General features: G+C 52.5%; 1 protein-coding gene across 2 annotated transcripts in view; it reads right to left on the minus strand.

Annotated features, from left to right (window-relative positions):
- Positions 1 to 26,632, minus strand: part of Lim3 (Lim3 homeobox protein) — a 51,575-nt gene that overhangs the window by 9,428 nt on the left and 15,515 nt on the right. Inside the window, exon 2 of one of the 2 annotated variants that reach the window (XM_025298038.1) lies at positions 26,243 to 26,287. In XM_025298038.1, coding sequence (XP_025153823.1) covers positions 26,243 to 26,287 — 45 coding nt within the window. Of the gene's footprint in view, positions 1 to 163; positions 1,895 to 26,242; positions 26,288 to 26,632 lie in introns of those variants that run through there. The other variant, XM_025298039.1, reaches the window with a different exon arrangement.

The following is a 26,632-nucleotide window of genomic DNA, read 5'->3' on the forward strand; positions in this document are numbered from 1 at the left end:
TTGTTCATCCCGCGATAATTGCGACGTGAGAGAAGAAGCGTTTTCGCGTATCCTCCGGGGTGGAAAATCGGAGCGAAGACTCGCGGAAACAAAGAAGCGAGCGTCGAGCGATCCCGACAGCGTTCCGACGCTGTCTCGTCTATCGCGGCTGTTGGACACTTACAGTAGAGGATCTCCGGGATGTGCGGAGGCAGGCCGAGCTCAATGGCGGGCTGATCTAACGGGTGCATGTCTGCGTGGGATATCGCGGAACCGACACTGTCAATACGATCCGCGCTGCTACCTTCTTGGCGAACGTTCCGCGACTCCGGACTGCTCTGCGGCGTCAGGACGTCGTGCCTTCGCGATTGGTACATCCCTTCCAGAGGAAGAGCCTCGCACCCCAACATCTCCAGGCTTATCATAGTCATAGCTGCCACTTTTGCGCGCGCGACGCCGCGCTCTCTGCTATTATCTAGGCGTTGTGCTCGCGACGTGCTCTCGAGAACCGGAGAAGCATTCCGAGTCACGAGACTACCGGGAGAGAGATATCGCGACCTCGTCTACTGGCGATCGTGATCCTTTTCACCGAGACGAAAACAAGTATCTTCAGCGCACGCTATCTTCATGAAGGTTACATACATGAGCACTGATAGTGAAGGATGACGCCGTTTTGCGAATAATCCGAGCTCGTCTCAGAGGTAATTTGAAGAATTGCGACCTCAGGTTTTCCGCGGACTTGCAGTATGTATGTAGTTTTATGCGGGACTCTCAATTTTTCAACAAGCGAGCATGTTGTACGAGGAATGGAAATGGCTTCTTCAACATTTCAGTTTTGAATTAGGATCTCGTTGAAGCTCTCCCAGCAAGTGTATATTTCACTTCCCGGTTAGGTTCTTAGGACTTTCCCGGGAAAGTCGTCACCTTCGCACCTGCTTGGACTATATCGCTCGCTTCTCGATCAGCGCTCGAAGAAATCACGGATTGCACAAAATTCACTCGCCGCAAGCTCTTTCAGATATATATATATATATATATATATATATACGACGCTGCGATATCTAATGCTGCAACTTTCTTTAGATTGTAGACGACATGAGTAACGTCGATACTACGGTTATTTGTTGCAAAGTTTTCACAATCCCGATAAACAAGTCAACTGTTCGTTAACTTTATCTTATCGCGCTGATACTTCGTTTGAACATTGGCGCCTCTGGAAGGTCAGTATCGTCGACTTCAGCGTAACCACCACCGTTGTAGAATTCCGCTGATCAGTCCTTCGACGTTTACACTCTCCACGGTTCCCGGACCGTGTCTCCTCCCTTCAACCCTTTCACCGGACCCCAGTTATGTTACATCAAAAGTAGCAGCACTAACAGATCTTGCTTTAGACCAACGACTATAATCGGCTCGCTCATCTTCTGCCTCAATTAGCAAAAAAGCAACAGTCCAACTTCAGCGTCTTTACGTCAGAGTGAAAGCTCACGGTCTCTTCTCCTATTCTAAGATCAATGCTTCGAGAGCGCACCTTTATCAACGACCTCCTTCAACGACAATCATCAGACAACACGTTTCCAATCACCGATAATGAAGCTCAACGATTCAGCTCAATTTCAGGGTTAATCGACGGATCATCATCGTCAGCCGCTCGCCGTCTAGACACGACTCATCGTCGATTTCCTGCGGAAAGACGCAGGAAATCGCGCACACACACGAGACCACCAAAAACGCTCGACAGGGTGAGCACAGTGCGAGAGTACGCGCACGACTGCCTCTCATCAGCGGCTCGTGTTGCTCGTGCGCACGTGACACACACACGTGGGTGTGGCGGCTGCTTGGTGGGGCACGTGTCTGGATTATTGGGTGCAGACAGCACCCACGCCAACGTTCCGTTGGGTGCCGATTGGCGAGGAGCTCGACCGCCTCCAATATGGCGCGCGCCACCAAACGACTCCGGCGCACTGGGGTGCTCCGCTACCCCTCCAGCCTCCAGGGCGGGGGTGATGAGCGCGGAGGGATGAGAGGGCGAAGGAGCGGGTCCGGCGAGAAGCGGCGGCGACGACGCAAGCCCCGTTGGTCGCGCTGATGGTGGATGGTATTAATCCTTTCAGACAGAAAGTCAGAGGTGCCTCCGGTAAGACGCCGGCGAAGGTAAGCCGATCTTTTTCTGTGCGCGCGTATAGCGGTTCTCTCCCCGGCTCATGTTGCCGAGGCTTACGTACGAGGCGTGATCGTCGACGCGAGAACCTCCGCCTTCTTCGCCAATGAGAGTTTCAGCTTGATGGCGCAAACGATCGCCGCTTTCCCGCAGGCAGATCCCGCGTCAATTTTCCCGCAACCGCGGCAAGCGAGACGCGATCGAGCGCTGGAGATGGACGATAAAGCGAGAGCTGATCCTGGATCCGCACTGCGTTTACGTATTCCTGCAAATCAAGTGCAACAACGAAGTGCGCGAAGCGGAATCCAGCTGGGCAGACGATGGATCCTCCCGGTTTCCGGTCTCAACGTCTCGTCTCTCTCTTGGAGAGACAAACTCAGCCCCACCCTCGCTGTAATCTCACGTTCGTATTAAAGATACGTAGCCGGCGAGCTGTGCACGCCTTCATCGCGGATCAACAAAATCTTCTCCAGAAAGTAACGAGAGAGTTTGGCGGGCGGGCTCGGGGCGGGGGAGGGGGAGGAAAAGAATGAGGGAGACCTTATTTCGTCGGGTATTGAAAATCCCGGCGAAATAAGAGCGTTGTCTGCGCTTAATAACGCGACACACCGCGGAGCTTATCGGTGCGTCGCGGCGGTCGCATTCATTGGAATCGTCGCGCAAAAGAATTCGAGAATCATCCCCCGGGAGTTCCTTTGAGCACGGGCTACTGCTTCCCTTCGATTCGGTAAGCAACGAGGAGCTGCTGCCGTAAGTAAAGATAGCGGAGGCCCTTGGTAGGAGGAGAAGATGAAGAAGAGAAAAAAGGAGGCGGTGGCGAGAGAGACGGAGACACGGAGAGGGAGAGAGAAACAGACAGAGAGAGAGAGAGAGAGAGAGAGAGAGCGAGAGAGCGAGAGCGAGCGAGGACAAAAGGAACCGAGCGAAATTAAGAACGGTCACGGGGATGAGGGACGCCATTTTATAATCTTGCTCGAGATCATTCGCGTATATTTCTTCTCCGTTCACCCCCTCTCAGTTTTGTTTCTTCCTTTTTATTCTTCCCTCCCCGTCCTGTACTCGCGCACATTCGACCGTATACGCGGATCGATTGTACGCTTATGCGTGTTTGCACATCGCCGATGCGGAGCCGAACGCCGCCGGTGGAACGGCTCTCGCTCGGCTTCGCTTCGTCGCCAGCCGGTTGTCTCTTTCCTTCATGGCTGATTCGCGCGTACTCGATTGATCCCCTTAATATCCGCGCGTATCGGGCGCGGGCGGACGCGCGCGTGTACGATCTCTATCGTACACCGAGACGCGCCGATCGATGCGCGCGTTTCCCTTTCGAGCGCGTCGCGACGCTCGTTAAATTTTCCACCTGACCACGGGCTAACAGATGGCACGGGCCACTTTTTATGCGCGCGCGCAGGCTTGATGCTCATAAAATCTGTCATGCATACGCGCCGGCGGTATTACCAGCGAAAGGGTGCGCCGCGCCGCGCCGCCGAAAGTAAGCCGCGCGATAAATGAACGTCGGAGCTGCCCGATTTCTACATCAACCGCCACGCCGCGTGAATGCATGAAATGTGCATCGCGCGGGGTGTGTTAAATAATTCAACCGCGGAGGAAGCGCGCTCGAAAGCCCCGCTTCTCCGTGCTCTCGCGCGCTCCTCGCACGGCGGATTTTGAGCCGGTTTCCGGTTAGCGCCCGGCAATTTCGAAGTGAAAATCGACCGGCATTTTGTGAGGAATTACACACTGTAAACTGAAGTGTGTTGCAACAACACGCTTGAAGCGTGTTGAAGTACGTCTCCGCTTTAGATATACAAAATCAGCAAATTAAATTAACACATATATGTATGCTGAAAGAACACATCTGCGTATGTGTTTTAAGATACTCATCGTTTGTATGTGTGTTAATGCTTAGGTGTATTAAAATTGAAAAGGTGTATAAAAACACACTTTCAGTGTGACGAAGGTGAATCGAGCAACATTGCAGATCCAAGTGTGTTACTTTGAAATGCAACAAGCGTGCAACAAATGAATGAATCTTTTTTACGCATTTCATCCATTTTAAGTCACTCGCGTTATTTAACATATTACGTTTAAACATATAATAATGAATAACATATAATTAATCATTTGGTCTGTAATAATATGAAAGCAAGTTATTATTACATCAATTTGTTCAACGGATACGATACTTTTCTTTGAAGGCGAGTAATCGCCGATTTTGTCGACTTGTGTTTTTCTCACATGTATTTTTTTTTTAATACACATATGTGTGTTCATTTAAACAGGTGTTAAGGAAATTAGTGTGTTATCATGACACACATTACTGGTGTGCGTTACGTGACTTGGTGTGTTATCCAATATATCATCCAAGTGCGTTCTCGGTGTATTTCGATTATCATTCTGTGTCTAAATAACACGCTCTACGTGTGTCACGGGATTGTTGAGGAAAAGTAACACGTTTTTGCAGTGTGTTACACGGTGTGTTACAGACAAGTGTGTTATTAAAACACACTTTTGTCACACAGAAAACGAATTATTTCGACGCACTTAGTGCCTCAACGCCAGCTGATGTGTCAAAATAACACACCAACACTCCAATTTTAACAGACATGTTCCGATGCCTAGTTTTACAGTGCAGGTGTGATGTTTCGGAGCATTTTTAATCCTTCACAGGAGAGACAAGTTCGCGAGGGGGAAAGTTTCGGCCGCTCGGAGAGACAATTCTGTGCAACTATTTCCCGCGAATGGCATTAGGGGTAGGTATGAGCGCGAGGGATCGCACAAATGGCTCATCGTGTCGCGTCATATTATTTTAGCACCGATGATATTGCATGCCATATGTTACATCGTTGAACTTGTAGACTCCCGTCGGGGAACTCGCGATAACGAAGTGCGATCCGCCGCTCGCCCACGGCGGAGTCGTCATCGCTGACTCTTCCACGGTCGCGATTACACGGTCACAGCCTCTCCTCTCACGAATCGAACAGGAACTCACGACCTCGGCGTCTACGACGACCCTGTCTCGAATTTGGCGAGACGGGGGGGAGGGGGGGGGGTGTCTTTGCGATTGCGCGACCTCGTGACTTCCGTGGGCGTCCTCCTCGGGCTTCGATCACGCGAACCCACCCTTTGTCGGTTCCGCTGCACACACGTCGACACGCCTCCAGGAGTCGTCCGTCACCGTAAAAAGCGTCGCCGCGGGGGTTTGCAGCGAGACCCGCTGCGGAAGGGTGGAGGACGCGTCGAACCGCTCGTTTCGCTCACCTACACCTAGTTCGCGCAGGGTTTATAGTTGCGCGCGCGCGGTTTTATCGCTGCGGAGAGCTTCTGCTGTCGCGCCCTTAGGGGCAAACTTGTTCCAGCTCGTTGCGAGTGATCGTGAGAGAAAGGACCTCGCTCTTGGTTAATATAGCGGCATAAGCAATATCGAGCGAGGAATTATCTCATTTGTTTCGTCGTGTGCGTGAGAGATTGACTCACGCACGTTTGACTCTGGTGGCGTACCTGACGGAGAGGTGGAGAACATGCCGTGAATTTTTCGACTTACTTATTATTATGTCCAGTAATTGTTTCATTTGATATATATATATATATATATATATATATAGATATATTAAGAACACGGATAAACGGCTATCTGTGTGTCGCTCGTTAATCCAGTCAAATAGCTCCTTGAAGTCTTGAAGGGAAACAATCGTCGCCCTAACAACGTCTCCTTCCTTCATCATCTCGCCGCGAACGAGCCATAAAACGACAATCGCGGCTGGCTTGTGTTTTGACAATCGCTGAATAAGGAGAGCGCGCGGCAGGAGGAAGGAAGAAGGAAAATGGGGAAAGAAAGGGAATCATGACTCGCTGGTTGCGGCGACAGAAACGAGAATCGAAATAAAAAGGAGGAACGGCACGGTCCTGGACTCGCAATTAGCGAACGGAGAGGCGCGACCGCTATGAAATATAAAGGTCCATATACGCGGCACGTTTTTTAATTTAACTTGCCGTAGACCGACGGTGAGATAGGAGGCACGAGGGAAGGGGAAGGACCCGGCGGCAGTCTAACTCGGGGGATACGACTGCATATAATCGAATTTGCACCGGGGAGATCTCTTTCTCTATGGGCGTTTCCATTACGTTGGCGGGCAATAAATTACGCCACCCTTGCCGCGTAAATAGGTTTGAATTTATGCCGCCCGTTTTGCCCCATTTACGCATATGGTTTTTTATTCCAATTCCAGAGCGGAGCTACCGAGCTAACGACGGAAGGTACCTTCGCGCCGCGCCGCGCCGCGCTGAAATCCTCGCGGGGACGCTGTGTTTGCGCGTTGAAGGATCTTGCGGAAGAAGGGACCTTCAATCACCGCGGTCCAATTCATTAAGACTGACAGCGCTCCGAAATTTAATTCTTCCTCCTTCAAACGTCTCGTCTCGTCTCGTCTCGTCGTCTCTCAAGTCTGCGGGATCCACCCGCTGCAAGGACGACGAAGAGCGAGATGAAGAAGACAGGTCTGAAAAAAAGAGACTTGCCCCTTTCATCTCCGCGAATTTCTTCGCGGCTCACATTTTCACGGGGAAGAGCGAGAGGAGAGATTCTCTTTGACCCTGTTTCAGGACACGAAGTGCGGATCCGACCGACCGACCGGGGCGGGGGCGCGGGAGGCCGAGAGGGAGGCAGGTCTTCGACTTCCTCGCGCCCGGCCGACCGACGCATGCGAGCGTCGGCGTGGCGGCAGATGTGCCATTGTGCCGGCGACAAGGAAGCGAGCACGCTGTGGAAGGTGCGCGTATCCAGGACGAGCGCCGCGTATCCACAGCGCGCCGCGGGCAAACAAGGAAGAGCGAAGCGGATGAAAGGGACTCGCTCGCGTGGGTGCGCCGACATGGTAGAACGACCGTGGGCACCCTCCGTCGCGCTTCCCCCTAGCCCCGTCTCCTCCCTCCTCCCTCGATCCGCGTTCGGCAGAGCGAGCGCGCGAACCCCACGGAAAGCTCCTCCGCGGGCGCACAAAGCTCGCTCGACGACAGCTTCCTCCTATTGTCGCGCTCGCTCTGAGCAGAGAGGAGAAGAGAAATCTCTCTTTTTCTCTCTCTCTCTCTCTCTCTCTCTCTCTCTCTCTCTTCGTTTCGACGATTAAATGGGCTTAAGCGACATACGGACGCGCATTTGGCCGTCGCGCCGAGACCGGGGTGCACTTGGCGCGCGAAAGGAGAGATCTTTCCGCTCCGGCCGGATTTACCTGCCGGCTATGCGACACGCCGGACACGCGAGAGCGCTAATCTGAACGGTCAAAAGCGGCCCGAGGTCGGCGAAATCCCGCACCCCGAGGGTGACTGTATAAATTCAGAAGGTAATTGCATCTTTGAGATGAAATCTTCGCGCTGTTTAATTCAACGACTCGACGAGGAGAGATTGACAGGTGGTTTCATTCGGGGAAATAATGAATATATCGGTTTCTATTGTAACGCATCACATAGTATATATGCGACCAAGTATCGGAGATATCCATGTCGAGTGCGACTCGACGTGGATTCCCGGCTTGCCGGGATGAAAAGTTCCGCCGAGCGCAGCTCGGCTTCCGTATACGCAGGGAGTTAAGCTCTTTCATTACTTAGCCGGCTCCTACGACTTCCACCTTCGTCCCCGTCTCGTTAACGTGTCGCGATCACTCCGGCGCGCGATCATCCGGCGAATTTCGACGAGTTGGCGCGATTAGCGCCGGGAGAATCCGCGGGCGCGCGTGAATGGGGAAGCCGGGGCGCGAGGGGGACTCCGGGCGGCAATAAAACGAATCCGACGTGCCTAACCAACGATATTAATAAATCGAATATCTTCCGACCGATAAAACGGCAACCGAGTCGTCGCGTAAACCAGCGCGGCGCGCTGCCCCAGCGCGGCGTCCAACCCCTCCCGATCTCATAAACAGTTGGCCGGTTCACGCACCCGCTCGCGCAGCGAGTCGTCGGAAATTGCGCAAACACGTATAAAATACGCACAATGTGCCCGCGGAGCCGCGTAATACGCGCTGCGGCTCATGCGGGTCTCCGATAAAAAGCCAGCGGACATGTCGGATCGCTCTTCTGCGTTTGCGAGCGATCGGCGATCGGCCGTCGCCAAGCATCGCGAGATAAGCAGCGTGACGCAAAGCGAGCGAGAGAGATGCAGTTTTGCTCTTTTATTCCGCCGCTTCATCGCATTATCGGCGTCGCACGTTATATCCCACACACATTCGCGGCTCGATGATTTCCCTCTCTTGCTTTTTCCACGCTCCTCCGTTACTCATCGACGTCATGCGTTATCCCTCCGCGCTCTCCTCGTCACGGGAGAAATCCCGTTTGAGTTGACGGCCATATCGGAATTTCGAGCGTTCCCCCCCTCCTCCCTCTTGGCGGCATCGATTAAGACCGCGCGCCGCGGCAATTGATCGCGCAGTTAATTAATCGCGCAGACGATCGCGATAATTCGCTCGTGTGAACCGGAAGAACCTGCCCTCGCGCGCAAATCGCGGCGGCGGCGATCGATCGCGCCGACGCCGGCCGAGTCGCCGAAGCGAAGCCACGGTATAAGAAAGAACAGTAGGTTCACTCGGTGGCGGTGCTTTTGATCTCAGGTGCTACCTAAGACCGCCGTGTTATCGGTTGTGCGCGGGTTATAATTTGAATGACAATGAACAGTAGCCGAAACAGATTTATTGCTGTTTTACAATATTTACTGTCAAATCTACAATATAAAATAATATAAAAATATGAACTATTATTAATATAATATGTATAATAATATTATAATTAATAATATATAGCATATTACTAATTATAATATAGAAAGATGTATATATATATATATACATACAGGGTGTAAAATTTCAAACGTAACAGGTGAAACATCTCGAAAACTAAATGCCATTGAAGTCCGCCTTTTTTTTTATACGGTACTGTTTCGAAGGGGACGCGTTTTGATTGAAACAAAATTTAACACTTTGCAAATTTAAACTTTGCGCTTCTGCAGGTTATTATTTACAACATTGATACCCACCTCTTTCATTCATTTCACTGGTTTTAATGAAACAACAATATTACATTAAAAATTCGGTTATATGGTTGATCGTTGCTTACACTTACACTGTTTCGACAGTTATTGGCCGCCATATTGTTGGTTGCGCAGTTCGATCATGCGCGACAAACGATCGTTCGCGCTACTTTTGTGCCGAGTGAACCTGCTGTTCTTCTTTCTTCTTATACTGTGGCGGAGCGGAGCGTTCATAGAGGTATGCGCGAATAGAGCAAGTGCCACATAGAGAGCAAACGAGCGGCTCCCCGCGCCCGCGCCGAGGATGCTCCCTCGCGCGCATTATTCATGCGTACCGCCCATTGCGTGTCCTGGATATGCGCGCGCGCGCGTACCTCGCTCACGCATATGGGGACATTAGCTACCCCATTAAACATTTTATCCGCGCGCTCTTTTGGCCAGGGGGGGAAAAAGGACCTAATCGTACCTGCCCGATTCACCGGCGGTGAATCGATCACTTTCGCCGACGCGCTGGGGTGCCGATGACGTTCGCGAGAATTGCGCGATTCGCGTCGGCGCCGCGAATTTCTCACGTCGCGAATTCGTCGCTTCGCTCGCGCGGGGAAACGTAAGAGAACCGACGAGCGCGAGGGAACGGCCGCGCCTTTCACAGAAAGAGAGAGAGAGAGAGAGAGAGAGAGAGCTCGCGCGAGAATCTGGCCGATTGCAGACGCGCTCGATTCTACTCGCAATATTGACCGTGCGTCCCGCACTTTGGCCGGATCATCAGAGCGCTGTTTACCGCTGGAAAAGTCCGGCGGAATCGCGCGGGTCGTGTTTAAACTGCGCGTCCGAAAACTGAACGGCCGGCCTCGCAGTGCGTGTGTTTCGCGCGCGCGAGCGAGCGTTTTCCATCTTGTCAATTTCGTTCGATCGATCGTGCCCTACTTCGATCGCGCGCGGCGCGCGCTGGCTTTTAGCGGCTTTTTTACCGGCCTTCTCTCTCGCTTAGCCCATTTCCGCGAGTCATAACGCTCACGGTCACACATCGCCCGCGCGCGCGGCTCCACCGTGCGTGCTGGAGATACGCGCGCCCACACACGCACTCGCCCACAGTCCGTGTGCACCGGCGGCGGCGGCGGCGGCGGTGTGGAACGCGGGTTAGAACATTTAGCGAGTACATTAAGGAAATTGCGTGGCACCGCTCTTTGCACCGCACCCTCGCGCAGACCAGCGCGCGCTCCCGCGCTCCTCGGCCGCGTCGAGCGCCGAGCGCGGACGAAGGCGGCGTCGGCGACTGGAGCTGGCCCTTCCCGGGGAGAAACAGCGCTTCTCGAAATCCCCGGGAAGCCAAAGCGCCGCGGAATGAAAAAGACGGTGTGAAATCTCCGAGCCGGTGAGTCGATTAGCGAATACTCCCTGCGACTTCGCCGGCCGGCCGGCCGACATATCGCGCTTGCGGCGCGAACTTTGCGAATTTATCGCTCGGTATTCCGACGATTTCTGCTTCCGATGTATCCCGACGAGACCCCTACGAGACGATAATACGCGATTTTTTATTTATTTATTTATTTATTTTTTAATAATACGTAAGGCTCTGATCCCTTTGGCGTACAGTAATTGAGACAACAGTATAACAAGTAAGAGGAAACGTGCAAGATTCTCTCATAATAAATAAAAAGGGGAAAAAAAAAGAAAGGGAAAAGAAACATGAAGAAAGGAAGAAAGAAAGAAAAAAGTTATCAATTGATACTGTCGTCCTGGGAGTGAATTCTTATCGCTCACACATAACAGAGCGAACGTTCGGCGTTGGGCTCAACCCCCGGCCCCGGTGCACCGGGGTGTAAGCAAGGTGGCGCGGATAGAAAGAGAGAGAGAGAGAGAGAGAGAGAGTGACAAAGAGGAGACGAGAAGAGAAAGAGAGAAGTTCGCTCGGGTAGGACACCGAGGATACACGCGTAAAGGGAGGCAACGTGCAACGGGCAAGGGTCTAGGGAGAAGACAGAGGACCAATGGGGCGAGGAAGAGGGCCATAGAGAGAGAGAGAGAGAGAGCCGAGGGTGGAAATGGGCTCCAGCAGACCCCGGTGAGACAAGTAGGGTCAAGTGAACTAAAGCGAAACTACCGGCACGGGGGTGTTAAGGGGACAATATAGCGCTCTCGCGCTCCGGGAGGGGGCTGGGCCGAAGATGGGTTTAATCTATTATCGGGCGACTCGGGCCAAGTGGCTTCTTGTTACACGCTCGTTTGGACGGAGACGGACTCTCTGAAGAGCGATCCGGCGGAAAAGCGCCATTATAACGCGGGCGGATGTGTGTACGATGCCGGCGCGACGACGACGACGACGACGACGACGACTGCATCGCGAAGGCCGTCGTTAAATCGGATTACGTCGCGAGGAGCGGACGTTAACGCCGCGCGTCTCTCGCGAGAGGAGAGACGCAGCGGAGACTTGTCCGGAGGACGAGAGAGAGACGCTCGCGCCGCGGATAATTGGTCGGGGCCGCGTAAAAGACGATCGCTTCTCTCCCCGGTCTATCCGGTGACCCGGTTAGACGAACGCTTCGACCCTCTCCTCGTCCGCACCGCTCGATGTCGTGCGCGCGGACGCGCTTCCCTCTTCGTCTGTAATTTGCAAATTGGTAGTTTCGCGTCGAGTTATACTCGACTTCGGACCAGTCGCTCGCGGTTGTCCGGATGGATTTGGAGTTACGTTTTCATTTCGCTGTAGGACTCGCGCGCGATAATGGAGGAGACGCGGATTATTGGCGAGCCCTCCTTGGTTTTTCGCTTACTTTCGAGGTCCCTCCCGTGATGGGAGCGCTCGCGCGAGTCGGTCGCCTTGTTTGTTTCCACTCTCGTTCACGGTACGTTGATTTAAGCTCTCGCTGCCGGAAAGGCAGATGTCTTTAATGCCATTATTATTACTACACGTCTTTCTCCTTCCAGATTGACGAATTATTCTCGCCGGGACTCGTAAGCGGAGCGCAACGTCAGCGCTCCGCTGCGTAGACACGTTATTTCCGGAAAAGGTCAGCCAAGCCGGAAATCAAAGGGTCGCAAGGTGCTCGGGGCGTAGCGGGACGTTATTAATTCATTTTTCCTCGGCTCAACGAACGAGCAGCTGTTTACGCTTTTACGTGGGCACAGAAATCATATTTGTGATTAGGAATGTGAAACGTTATTTCCCGAGATATTTTCCTATCCCGGAACAGACATCCCCCACTCATCGTTTCATTATTCAACTTTATCGTACCGCGATCGTACTTTGACCCTTTTAATTTATTCGCATCACTTTCCGCATCACCCGAGAAAAGTCGCACGGAAATTTTAAAGCGAGAAAGCTGAATCAAACGAAATCGAAGTCAAGTCGAGATACGTCGGACGACCGGCAAAGCACAAATTCGCAACTCGCAGCGTTCGAGCGCTGATCCGCTAAATACCTCTTCCTGAAAATCGCCGCTTCCAGAAGAGGTGGAAGAGACGATCGCGAGGAGAAACGGTCGCCGAGATTCGACGGTTAGCGCGAAGAGGCTCGCTCGCCGTGTAACGCCTGATTCGTTTCGATTCTCACGTGAGCACAGAAATCATATTTGTGATTAAGAATATTAAACGTTACTTCCCGAGCTATTTTCCCATCCCGGAACAGACATCCCCCACTCATCGTTTCATTATTCAACTTTATCGTACCGCGATCGTACTTTGACCCTTTTAATTTATTCGCATCACTTTCCGCATCACCCGAGAAAAGTCGCACGGAAATTTTAAAGCGAGAAAGCTGAATCAAACGAAATCGAAGTCAAGTCGAGATACGTCGGACGGACCGGCAAAGCACAAATTCGCAACTCGCAGCGTTCGAGCGCTGATCCGCTAAATACCTCTTCCTGAAAATCGCCGCTTCCAGAAGAGATGGAAGAGACGATCGCGAGGAGAACGGTCGCCGAGATTCGGCGGAGCCGGCTAGCGCGAAGAGGCACGCTCGTCGTGTAACGACGGATTCGTTTCGATTCTCACATTATATCACCGGGCGCGCGTCCCTGGAGACGTAAGCGGCCGATAGAACTCGCCTGGGAGTTATGGGAACGGCACTGGCAAACACCAGCGAGCCCAAGAGTATCCGATGTACGTGCTAGCATATTGCGCCGGAGAAGCCCGTGGGGCATTCCGTGCCAGGAGTCGAGGTCGAGCGAAAGGAAAAGAGAGAAGGACAGCGAGAGAGAGAGAGAGAGAGAGAGAGAGAGAGGGGGGGGGAGAAGGATAGAACGAGAGACCATCGCCCACGGCAGGGCGGCCGATCGGCCGACCGGCGAGAGGAGAGGAATTGGATTCGCCGCTGCGCTTGTGGGCTACGCAGAATGTATATACGAGCGCCGCTACCGTTGTGTCCACCCATTGTGTTCACGCTCGTTGTTCACGGTCTTGCGCCGCACTTGACGCGCGGCCCGATGACACCCGTGGGTCCTCGCGCGATCAATGAGAGCCGGCATCAACAGCTTCTCTCACGATTGCGAGCCGCAGCGGCGGTGAAGCCGTGGACGGCGCGAAGCTTGTCGTGTGATAAGCCCAACTTCGTCTGGATGCTGTCGGACCAGTTCCTGAAGAGAGCAACCAACCAAGGCGGAAGCTTGCCACTGTAGGTGTGTTCAGTGCGCCAGTGCGTCAACGTGCCTCGTCTCATGCGCGCGTCTGTCTCATAGAGCAACGACGCGAATCTTGAGATTCGCGTCGTTAGCGTCGACCGTGGGATTTGTTATCATCTCCGTCAACGAGCGATCAAACGCGCGGCTCGAGGGAGCCAGCTCGAAATTGCCGCGCGGCGCGTCTCACGGGGCTCACCCTCGCGCTGCCGGCGGCGGCGGCGCCGCGCGTGGCCAGGCACTTGCTTGACGAAAAGCGCGCGAATTACAGGCGTGCGCGCGCGCGCGCGCGGTGAAATCGGCGAGTCTCGCGGTAATCATGAGCAACATCGCATGCCGAGCGCGTTTCCATACGCGGGAAGGCACGACCCGCGCGCGTTTCAGGGTCCGGGCTCCAGAAGCGAGCCATCCCCCGGAATCCCCCGGGGAAATCAGGGAGGCATGAGACTTGGCCGGGTATAGCTAGGTGGTTGGGTAGCTACGTGGCTAGAGCCACGGCAGCGGGCCATATCGACGTGCACGTGCACGAGAAACACGCTTACCGGGGTTTTACGAGCGTTGACAGTGCTGCTCTAGCAGGCCGCTTTCGTCCCCGGTCGCGAACGACCGGCGCGAGAGGGGGGAGCGATAGGCGAGAGAGAGAGCCCTTGGCGAAAAATCCCGCGGAGGAGTCCGCGGAATTCCGCGTCACGGGAGGCCGCCGAGCTGACTCGCGAGCGAAGACTCGCGAGAGCTGCGCTCGCGAGGACGACCCCCTCGAGAAGTCTCTTCATAAGTGTAATCATTTCGCGAGAACGTTTGCTTCGTTCCTCGCGCGCACAATCCGAAGGCACTCGTCCCTTCCGACCGAGATATCGATACACCCTGTCGGACTCGTCTGACTTTCTCACTCGGATTTTCAGGCAGACTTTCGCGCGGAGTCTCGCACGAGAGCGTCGGTCGCTGTTTGCAGCGTCATCCTTGGATTCGACCGGCGGTCACGTAGCGAACGTGCGTAGCGCCGATGAAACCCGTGAGGATAACGCGATTGTTATCGGGGCGTCTCGTGCGCACCGTTATTCGTCGGGATCAGCCGGCGAGAGGGGGAGAGAGAGAGAGAGAGAGAGAGAGAGAGAGAGAGAGAGAGAGAGAAGGAGTGTGTGTGCGACTCGGATTATCCGATTTCGATAATTGCGCGCGCCCGAACCAAGCGTGCTCGGCTAACGAGCTATATTGTTAGGATAAAACGAGACGAAAGAGCAACAACGGTCATCGCGCGGGGAACGCGTCGCGCGAAAATCGCCGACGATTTCCACCTGTTACCGTGCCGCACGGTGTCGACCGCCACAGCCGCTGAAAACCTGCGGGGATGCGAGCCTTCGAGTGCTATCGATCGCGAGGGATCAATGGACACAATTATCCGGTCACGTGTCGGGCTAACGGCGAACAAGCGGTCGCGGGGAGAAAGAGAATGGAGTCGAGAAGAAAGAGGAAAATAGAGAGAGAGAGAGAGAGAGAGAGAGAGAGAGAGAGAGAGAGAGAGAGAGAGAGAGAGAGCATCCTCCCGCCGGTCCTTCGGAGTCTCCTCGACATTGATAAATGTCGAACGCGTGACGCACATTCTGTCGGGCGGCGAGGCAGGTTCCTCGGGAAGAAATGTCCGCCGACCTTTGTCCCCGGTAGACGGTGCAAGTGTTTCTTAAAAAATGAAGCCGCTGTGCTCCGATAAATGGCGCGTGAGGCACACTCTCGCTGATCAAAGACCGAGAGAGGTACACTGAGGAAAGGGGAGGCGGGAGAGAGATTTGTGCTTTCCTACTGCCAAGGACGAGCCACTTTCTTCGCACGCTAGGTGTAAACGTTCGCATGTTTTCATTAAGGGTCAACATGAATATTTCCGGTATTCCATAAGTGACACTCCATAAAACTCCATAAAACTCCAGCGCACGCGCGTGTCTCGCGTGTAAAAATTCCAGATGGTTTAAATGTTCCGTATATAAAGACGCGGGATATTCGCGTCGGTTTTGCTCGTCAGCGTATCGCCAGGATGTTAAGCTGTTCATTGCCGGTATCGACCGGCGCGGGAAAAGAGACGAGTGTACGAGATCTTGCAACGGTCGACTGACTTTTTATTGTTGGGCGCCGCAGCACTTTGGCAATAATGATCGGCTCCCCCGCAGCTCCACGCTGCTCCTAATTACCGCGATATAACGGTAAATCGTAATAATTAAGGGAGCGGCCAGCAGAGTTCTCCCGCGGGACACCGCAGCCTGATAAAATCCAGATCATTCCCTCTCATCTCGGGGGATCTCGTGGGCTCTCTCTCTCTCTCTCTCTCTCTCTCTCTCTCCTTCAGCAGATCGGCAGCCTCGTGCCAATTTTCTATCGACTAGCCGCGGAAGGACCGGAGCGACTGATCATTCGAATTTAATAATGAAATTTTGCCTCGGCACGGCAGATCGTTATCGGCGATACCCGCGGAGATCGCGAATTAATCCCGGCGGGGTCCTCCCGCTAGGATAGCACGGAGGACGCGAGATTCGATCGGTCGCACATCGACGTCCGGCTTGAGGACGACCCGAGGAGACGTCGAGTTTCCCGAAGATCGCGATAAAGGAAATTTGAGCGCGATGGAAAACGCTGAGTAATGAAACTCTGGCGGGCGCGACGCGACGATAACGCTTTTGCGCGTATTATCGCGTTATTTATCGCATTACCCCGGCGATAACGCTCCGGCGCGTATTATCGCGTTATCTCCGCGATACGATCTTCTCGCGTCCGCCTGAAAATTTAAATGCGTCCGCCGCTTTGAGACACATGCTGCCTCGACAATTCGGAAGGCACGACGATGACGTGTCTCGAAAGAGACACACTCGCCTAATCATCGCGCCTAATAATGACGTTTGCTCGTTTGCTCAAAATCAACAGAGATATATATTTAGAGGCGGACCTTGCCTCGAGACGTTTTACGCGCGTACTACGCGCGCGCGTACACGCGTATTCCTCGGCACGCACCTTTCTCCCTTTTTCCGGCTTCTCGCCGCACACCGGAGAGTCGCGTAACGCCTGGCGATTCACGACGGCCGTGCGCGTCCATGCCTCGGCAGGTTGAGTAATCAAGCGTAATGCTTTCGGGCTTCGAGCGCACGCTCTATTTGCACCACGCATCGCAGCTACGTTAATAAGGTCCCATGAGGAGGCAATGCTCGCGGAGCCGCGTGCTCGGCCCATAATCCGTAGCGCGAGTGCGTGCGTACGTGCGTGCGTGCGTGCGTGCGTGCGTGCGTGCGTGCGCAAACGTCGTTCCGAGCAGTCTCATGACGCGCCACAGATTTTGCGTTAACCGTGAACCTCAATGCGACGCGACGCGGACGCGATCGATCGATCGATCGAACAGTCGAACAGTTTGCAGCGGGAAAGGAGGAGCCTCCGTTCGGGAGGTCCTCGTCGATTCGTCGCCTCTTCTCCTTCGACCTTTTGCAATTAAATTTTCGCAAGCAGCATGTCGCATCTTATCGGCCGTTCGTTTTGATCCCGTTCCCGTTGTCTCTCTATCTTGCTTTGTTTCTTTCCTGTCATTTATGAATTCAACGAGTCTCAGTTACAGACGCGTCCTCTGTACGACGGCGATTCACGTCGTAGAAGCGATCGCGCGTATTTCTTATTTATTTGTGCCTACGGGATGAATTCCGCGAAGATTCGCGGCCGGCGACGGGGTGAAGTTTCAGCTCGCCTCGGCGCCTCGCGCGTTGTTGCATGCGTCGGAGCGCTCGATATAAATCATACATTACGATCTATTATAATAATTACAGGCGAGAAGCCATCGCACATCCCCCATCGGCTAGCAGTCCGATCAATCTACACGTACAACGCCGCTCTTTAATTCGTTCCATAAATATGACAGGACACGCGAGGACCGTGTCGTACCAGCGGCGAAAGCTCTTCGATACAATACGAATACTTGCGAGACTCGTTACACGCAATTAAGGAGATACGACGGCTAATTGTGTGTTTGATAGGCCGCAGATAAGGTCGAACTACCTCGATCCCCGACAACTAACGTTCCGACGGTTCGCCACGTCGACGATCGCCTCGCGATCGTTTGTTCGCAGAAAAATTGTGCCCGCCCGCTGTAATTTCAGCGGCGCTCGAAAGAGGCCACGAAATGTCCTCCGCGATAAGAATTATCGTAGCGAGGCATAGGCGAGGATTTATCTCAGACGTTTCCGGGAGAGCGCAGATTGTGTCGTATCTTTTTTTTTCCTCTTCTCTTTTTTCAAGAGTCGGGCGGCTCGATTACATCTCATTTTTCCCCGGGCTCGGCCCTGACTAGCTCGGGGACTCCTGTGCCGTCAGTCGGATTTAATCACTCTCTCGCAGAATCCGTTCTTCGCGATGGAACAAAGGAGGCATTCGAATTCGGCGAATCCGGCCGAGAGCACACGCTCTCGTCCATCTATAAAAGTCAGCGGCGCGGCGTCTCCCGCGCAAAGAGGAGCTTCCTAGATTCTAATCAGGGGCTGCGTGTACCTATTAGGGACGTTCATTGTGCGTGGGTGTACCGTGAATACGACAGGGGTAAGTCTCCCCATCGGGGTCGTCCCGTCGAAAAGCAGGGGGCGGAGGGAGGGGGGAGTTTCCGTGCGACTTTCCGCTCTGCTCTCTCCGCTTCTCCCGTTCTCCGCGAGAACGTGTCACTTGTCACTTCTCTTATTTCCAGCATGCAAAAAACATTGTCGTGCACACAACGCACGCGAACGGCACGCGACGCTGGCCGCGGCCGGCCGGCCGGCCGGCACGAGCTGAGAAAAATAGCGGGGCTTCGTTGCAAAAGCAGTCGCGACACTCGCGAGAACACCTCTCGAGCGGCGGCGTTATATTTCCGGGCGATCTTTCTCCGGGCAATTCCGCGGTGTTGAACACACCGGCGGGAAATCGCGGTCGACTTCATCCTCCCTCTTCAGTCGCGCGACCCTTTCGTCGGCTGACGCGTCCTCGGCGCGTCCTCGTCGTCCTCGCCGTCGGGGTTAACGGGCATCAACGAGGATCGCGCACGCACTCACGCACACCGTAAAAACACGAGGCTCTCGCGCGGGCTTCCACAAGTTATCGGGCTACTTCCGAGGCCGGCGTGACAGCGCTATAGCCGGCTATCTTCCATGATCGCGCATCTGTCGCGCATTTTGGTGAATCACTCCGTTCCACGGAGAGCGCCCGACGGGCGTTGCTCCATATTATGGCTTCCACGGTCCGCGGGTGTTCCGGGATATTGCGTTCCCGATATAGACCGGCCGATACATGCCGGCCGGGTCAGCTGCGGAAGCGGCTCGTGCCGCTCGGCGGTGAAACCATAAGGCCCGCAATTATGGGGTTTGCGGTCGGCCCCGCGATGATTTGTCGGCCTCCTCTGCCCTCCCCGGTAATTAACGGGATGACTTTCAACGGCGCGGCGCGCCGCGCCGCGGCTGTGAATCTCTTCCTCCGCGTGATTTTTCCTCGTTATCCAAAGGGATCGAGCCAGCCTCGCTCTAACGGAAGGTATAACCTCGTGAGCTCGAGATCGAGAGGTCGTTGCGGATCCACTCGAGCGAGGGAGTGTAACCACCACGTGAAACTTTGTGCGCTCGCAGCTCGTGTGCGAGAGGAGAAGCAAACGCGCGCGCAAGTATCATTTGCGACGAGTACAACGCGGCCACGCGAGATCACGACGAAACGTCATTATAATGATTGTTCTCCCCCCGGCGGGAGAAATTAATTTAATTGCTCGCGCGACGAATACTATATCGTGTGTGTGTCTGTGTGTGTGTGTGTGTGTGTGCGGCGCCTTTTTAAATAAAAGTTCGTTAAGCGAATTTAACCGCACGAATTGTACGAAGCGTTTCGCCGACAAATTTATACGCGCGCGCGCGTATATGTGTGTGTGTGTGTGTGTGTGTGTATAATGCATTCACACAAATATTGTATTAAATATAAATCGAGAATGTCTCCCTCCCGCTCCGCTCCGCTGCGCTGCGCGCCGCTCCGCGCCGCTCCGCGCCGCGCCCGCGGCGAAGAGAGGGCTCGCTTTGAAATTTTATTCCCGCCGGCCGCGTCGACCGGTCCGGATATTATTTAGCGCGTCGCGTTTGTTGTGTTTACCAAAGCTCTCCATTCCGCGGCCACAGAGAGGGAAAGAGAGAACCTGCCCGCGCAATCGATATATGAAGCACCGTGCGCTCCCCGGAGAGATCGCGATATGTATTTTCAGAAAGCGCTCGCACGCTCGAGCACACCCTCTCTCTCGCCAGCGCGAGCTTCTGTTTGCACGCGGTACCTTTCATCCGCCGCTGTTTACCGTTTGATCTTATTATTTCATTCGTCTAAATTTAAACACTCCAAACCCCGCCACCTCCTATCGCCGCTTCTGCCACCGCGATATCGCGAGTTCGCCCTCCGGTCGTCGGGCACGGTAATTCGATTGGGGAGATCCGACGCTCTGGCTGCTTCCTCTCGCGGAGTGTCCTTGGCAGTGGCGAATTTAAATCCGTCCTGCGAGTCGCGATCGCGACCTTAAGGGAAAGAGAGAGAGAGAGAGAGAGAGAGAGAGAGAGAGAGAGAGAGAGAGAGAGAGTGCGGGCTTCTTTCCGACTCTCACAGTCGGGTGATGAGAAGCTTGAGTCATTAATACGAGGGATAACAAATTCAAACACGAGGAGAAAGAGGAAGAACCCGTTTCAGCTCGACTCCCTGTCCCGGTCTGAATCTGAAGAGACTACGCGAAATTTCAGAAACGCAAAGTTTCCAGTGCTGCGCGACGAAGACCGCAAAGTACGCGAGCGGCACGAAGAGGTCGTATCGCGAACCCTCGCGAACGAGCTGATGCGTTAACCGCGTTACACAGGCGCCGGTATAAGTCAAAGTAAACATTGACATGTTCAATCATAGCGAACTCTTGTAGTCGGCCGGAGCGATGACGGAGTAGAAGGTGGCGGGTAGACGAGGAGGACGAGGAGGAGGCGCAGGAACGAGGGAGGCACGAACAAGCGCGCAGGACGGGACAGACAGACGGACAGAGAGAGAGAGAGAGAGAGAGAGAGAGAGAGAGAGAACGGCATCGCGCACCATCTGGCCTCTGACGGGGGTCGGTCCGGGCAGCAAGGGGGTAGAAATTGAAATGAAAACAGGGCGCTACCCCAAACCGTGCCGCGTCTTTGCTATGGTTGTCAATGAGGGCTATTAGGGGGACGATATGTTTTTCTTCTTCACAGATTTCCTCTGTGACGCGTTGACTTCTGCCTGGAGCCGCTGACGAGAGCGATGATTGCTCGCCCGCCGTGACGTGCGCGAGATCCGACGAGAAGAGGACGCGATTATTGCCACCCGCTCTCGAATTTTATCGTGCGATCGATAGTCTGGCAGGGACTCGGTGGGCAGAGCTGTACCGAGCTGCAGGTAAGAACACTTCAAGTTTCACGCTGTTGAACGCCGGCTTCTGAACGTTCCGGAACGTTCCAGAACGTTCAGAGAGACGCTGCGCATTCCGGACTTTTTATTGTTACCGGTCTTTCCGTCTGTTGAACTCGGCCGGCTGAAGATACCCTTCTCGGTCGCTCTCGCGTGAATCATCGCACCACGCCACGTCGATGAGACTCTGACCGTTTTAAAAGCACGACCGACAATTCTCAAACGTGCGCAGGCCGCTTATTATGTTACAAATTCTGACATGAACGTTTCCACGGGGCGGTAAACGATACGTGCGATGGAGGGTGCTCGCTTATAGGTCTAATTGAAATATGCGGGCGGTGATCGAATTTTAAATGCCCGCGGGTTATTTTCATGATATTTTGATAAACCGACTGTAACAATATATCTCGTGCCCGCGATAAAATATTAATGGCACACAGGCCGCGAAATTAATTAATTAGTAAAATGATTAACGCGCGATACACGCGACGGAAAAATATAAATTTCATGCTTGATGTAACCGAGGTACCTTAAACGTCTCTTTTCTCTCTCGTTTGAAATATTCAGATACTTCCTTGTTCACAGTAATCCAATCAAGAAAACCAATTTTAACGCGCGGCTAATGAAAAATCCAGGGTGCAAACAATTAAATCAACGCACAACATGGACGCGAGTCCGGCGTGTTCGCTATTGTCGTAACGTTTGTTCCGCCAGAATTCTTTATCGCCCGCATAATAATTGAACGGTTTATTTGCCCGATCATATTTGCATCGCATATTTAAACGCACGTCGGGAATACCGCGATTCGCGGGGAGTCACGTTTACGCGCTGGTTGTCCGAGCTGGCGACGGAGGCGGCTAGGTGGCGAGAGGAAGGGCGAGGGGGGAAAAAGGCGGCGGTAAAGCGCGTTACACGTGATAACGATGTTTTGAATGGCGCTCGAGCTGCCTCGACGAGCACTTGGCGTAAGAGCATTGAGAAGGTCACGTGTCGGCTCGTGCACACCGGATGTCACGGTTTTGTCCGTATTTAGCGCCTCCGCTGCGCTCTATTCACTACGCGGTAAAAGCATGGGCGGTTCTTTTTCCGCCGAAATAATCAAGCGCGCCGGGCGGAGAGAGAGAGAGAGAGAGAGAGAGCGGCGCCGCGCCATGAGAAACGGACGGGCGCGCGCGCGTGCGATAACTCCAGAGACGCGCGCGGCGATCGAGGAGCGAGACAAAGAGACAGTGTCGGGCAAATGCGAAACAATATCGCGTCCGCTGGCGCTGCATCGATCCGCCCGCCGTGCAGTAACTCCCGTGTCATTTTCGAAGCCGCGAGCTTTCATATCCGCGCGTTCGAATCGCCAAAATCGTGCGTTCGGATGGACGCGCGCGCGCGCCTCGCCTTCGCCGCTGTCGCTGTCGCTGTCGAGAGGCCTGTCGGCAGCGGTTTACTTCGCTCGCGGATAAGCGGCCATTCATGGGCGATTACGTGACGAGAGCATGGGAACTGGGCTACGGAACGGCGCGATTTCGCGTCGGCCATAAATCTACGCGCGATTTGCAATGCGTGCCACGGACGATCGTGTGGGATCCCGCTGAAAGCGCAGGTAGCCATGCCATGCCCAGTATTGTCCCGCGCGACTGTTTCGTCTACAATAGGCGTTGACAAAACCGCGAAGCAATGACCGTGATCGATCGCTGCTCTATCACGGTGCACAGTGGTGGCTGAGACGGAAAACATTGATTTTGTCAACTTTCAAATTTTTATTTAATTGTACTGCAAAAATAATGTTTGAAGATCTAATATATCGATACCAAATGATTTTTTTCTCTTGGTTTTCCCCTTAATAATATTTTCAATCGGCGAAGCTTCAAATATCGTAGTAAGTATTTGTAGTATTTGATTTTGATTATGTTTTTATATTTTTTGATCAGTAAATCATAATTATACTTATTATAAAAATTCAAATTAACTTTGAATCTTCCTTAGAAAACAAGAAATAAATTTTTACTGATTATATTTCTGCAGAAATATTGCTTAAAAAAATGTCTTTTTAAAAAAAAAAGAAAATATAAATCGGACGAAGCATTTCCTTGCATTACCCAAACCTTCCCAAAATGAAGTGTTTGTCTAAAATAGAAGAAGGTGATCTTTCTAATTTAAAGAAACATCGACATCTAGCTGCGCATATTTGCGCATATTTGCGCAACTGAAAGAAATTCGAATTTTTATTCGGAGATGTTATGCTTGAATTGTAGACTTGTACATACACATAGACTAATATCATTCAAGAAAAATTAGTCACTTAATTACAAATGAAGACGTACTGCATCAATTATTAATCTCATCTGATCCATACATATTTAGTTTACGAAAGGAATCAGCAAAAGATATTTTGCCATGAAATGAGGATGCGAAATCTCTTCTGGAAGACGAAAAAGCTGATTGAGATAGATTAAAAAATTTTTTTATTTATATATATATATATATAATATATAATATATATAATAAATATATTTCAATAATAAATATACATAAAAAAAATAAAAAAAATAAAAACAATACATTTTAATTGATAAATTATTATCTTTAAATTAAAAAAAAAATCATAATTCTATCTGCTTAAATTGAAAAGTTACATAATTTTTTCCGAAACTGTGTTTTGGCACCACTGTGCGCCGTACCGCTCGTTCATGAGCTGCCGCGCGATTATGCGCCGTGAGCAAATCGTTACACGGCGCGTCTGATGGCGGTTACGACTGACTTTTGCCGAAGAGGGAGAAACTCGTCGGCCATATATTCGATCTTTTCGCTCGCCGATCTAAGCAACCGCGGCAAGATCCAAAGGAGCCAGCTGGGCAAAGGCCGAGCTAGGAATTTACTTCGTTTATCCGGCGTTTGTCATCTGTGACTGAAGTATCGAGAACAGAGATCCTCAAACGAGAAAAGGGTTCGAGCGTAAAGGACTTTCGGGACGGGAGATAGACTCTCGAACAAAAGGAGGAAGGCTTCTAAGGGAAACAACATATCGAGAATCAGCATCGCGATACGTAACGGAGCTCGATTTGTCAACAATGTCGATAATCCCGCGGGCGTTTTAATCTCGGTCCTGCACACTATTACCCCGCCGACTATTTTCCCTCGCGTAATACGCGGCCCTGGGGTTGCCGAAGAAAGTCGGCTACGAGGGCTAACGGCGCGAAAATAGATAGATAGATCGGGAGATAGCTACGGATACGGGAAGAGAAACGGTGCGAGGGCACAATTATCCTAATGGAGCCGTGGACGTCGGTACCTACGCATTATCGATTCGACGTAAGCACTCTTATACCGACTGCCTGCGTAATTTGTCTGCATAAGTTGGACAGTCTTGCGATGCAATTGAGGAGTACACCTACTCCGGCGTACGCGTAGTTTTCTGCACGGCATGAAGGTCAAATGTGTATTCCAGAGTCGTATCGAAGAGAAATCGTGTCACCCAGTAACCAAAATCGTACGTCCTTGATGAAAGCTCTCTCCTCCCGGCCGATCTCTTCTCCTCGAAAGAAGTCTCTCCTCAAAGGGAAATATACAACGTCGTTTGTTCAAGCAAACTGTTAAGCCCGCCGCGGAGCCATCGCGATCGATTATTTCCAATTAACGGGCAGCCCACGGAAATCGGCAACAAACCCAGCGGGAAGGCACGATCCTCGTGCTTAGGCGCACACGAGACGTCGGAATGAACAATCCACTCGTCAGCATGGCCACGTGACCAGCACGTGCCAGGAACGTGTCGGGACAACTGGTGCCCCGCTCGCTGGCCACGCCATGTGCTCCGATGAGTATGTACTCACCCGATATACCGAGGGCGACACGCGCGTGTTTTTCCGCGGGATGAAGGATTACTTGGCTGAGAGAGAGAGAGAGAGAGAGAGAGAGAGAGAGAGAGAAAGGGAGGGAGAGAAGCGACTGTTACTTTTCTCTACTTTTCTATGACGGACACCTCCCGCACCAGGCACACCTCTCCCCCCCCCCCTCCTCCCGCCGAGATATTTTTCAACGAAAATATTCCCCGATGTTCGCCACGACTGAAATTGTAAAAGAGAGAGAGAGAGAGAGAGAGAGGGAGAGAGAGAGAGGAAGAGGGAGGGAGGGAGAGGGGCGATTGTTACTTTCCTCTACTTTTCTATGACGAACACCTCCCGCACCAGGCATACCTTTCCCCCCCTCCCCCGCTGGGATATTTTTCAACGAAAATATTCTCCGGTGTTCGCCACGACTGAAATCGTAAGAGGGAGAGGGAGAGAGAGAGAGGGAGAGAGAGAGAGAGAGAGAGAGAGAGAGAGAGAGAGAGAGAGAGAGAGAGAGAGAGAGAGAGAGGGGAAGAGAGATCTGTGCATTTTCAAGTTGCAGCTCCGGAGTCGCGCCAGGTCGGCGAGATGTGCGATCTGCCTTTCAAATAAATATTTCCAACGAGAACGAGCGCGCACGTATAATCACCCGCATTCGACGTAAGTGCCGCGCTTTCGAGTGCACGACGACATCGACGTCGATAGACAATAAAGCTCTCTCTCTCTCTCTCTCTCTCTCTCTCTCTCGTGATGTAGCTTCTAATCGACGATAGTGTCCTGCGCGACCAACTGTCGCGCGCGGAGCCAAGTTGAATGCGCTCCTGGATAACATATGGGACAGAGTCGAGTGTCTCGCGGTGTTTTGCGACCCTTTTCGCGACAGAGACTAGGACGAGGAGTACTTGAAGAATTGATACCATCATGCGAGCCTCCTCGCTTACAAACCCGCCGGTAGCTTCTCCCCGCCGAGTTTACCTTCAGCCCCGACTCTCATCAGTGCGTCCAAGTCGCATTTTCCTTTCTCATGAGCCATCCTCGATATTTTTCGCTGACAAAAGGGACAAAAGTGTTCCGACGTGTTTAGATTTTGCTATCGGGACGGTGCGTATGCGGTACACGAGTCCGCGTTTGATCGGCATCGGTAATTGAGCCGACGATTGGAGTTCTAATAAAAATCATAACCATCTGAAGCCATAAGAACGTAAGGAAGTGAAACGAAAAACGAAAAAACACTCACGTTCTTCCTTGATAGTAAAACGGCTTGGTGTTTTGATCCCTCGTTCTAAAACAAAAGGAAACAAAATGTAAACAAATTGGATCGTCGAATCAAATATCCTCCCCTTAAAGCTATTTAAAGCAATAAACGTAAATCGTGACGTAAGACCAAGGCTTTTTCGTAAAAGGAAGAGGAAATCGAGTGTCGAGTGATTCAGGATAATTCGACGTTACAAACCCCTCTCCCCCGTCGTGTTTAAATAACAAAATAATAATGACAAAATTTCGAGAAATGATCCGATTAAATGTTTGCACTTCGCCTCTCCGTAAACTCGCGCGCATACGTCTGACGAGATTTCTCGTTTTTCTTTTTTTTTTTCTTACATGTATCACAAGAGACGTCGCGTGAAAT

Source organism: Harpegnathos saltator, unplaced genomic scaffold (assembly GCF_003227715.2).
Source record: "Harpegnathos saltator strain DR-91 unplaced genomic scaffold, Hsal_v8.6 scaffold202, whole genome shotgun sequence".
NCBI classification, from domain to species: Eukaryota; Metazoa; Arthropoda; class Insecta; order Hymenoptera; family Formicidae; genus Harpegnathos; species Harpegnathos saltator.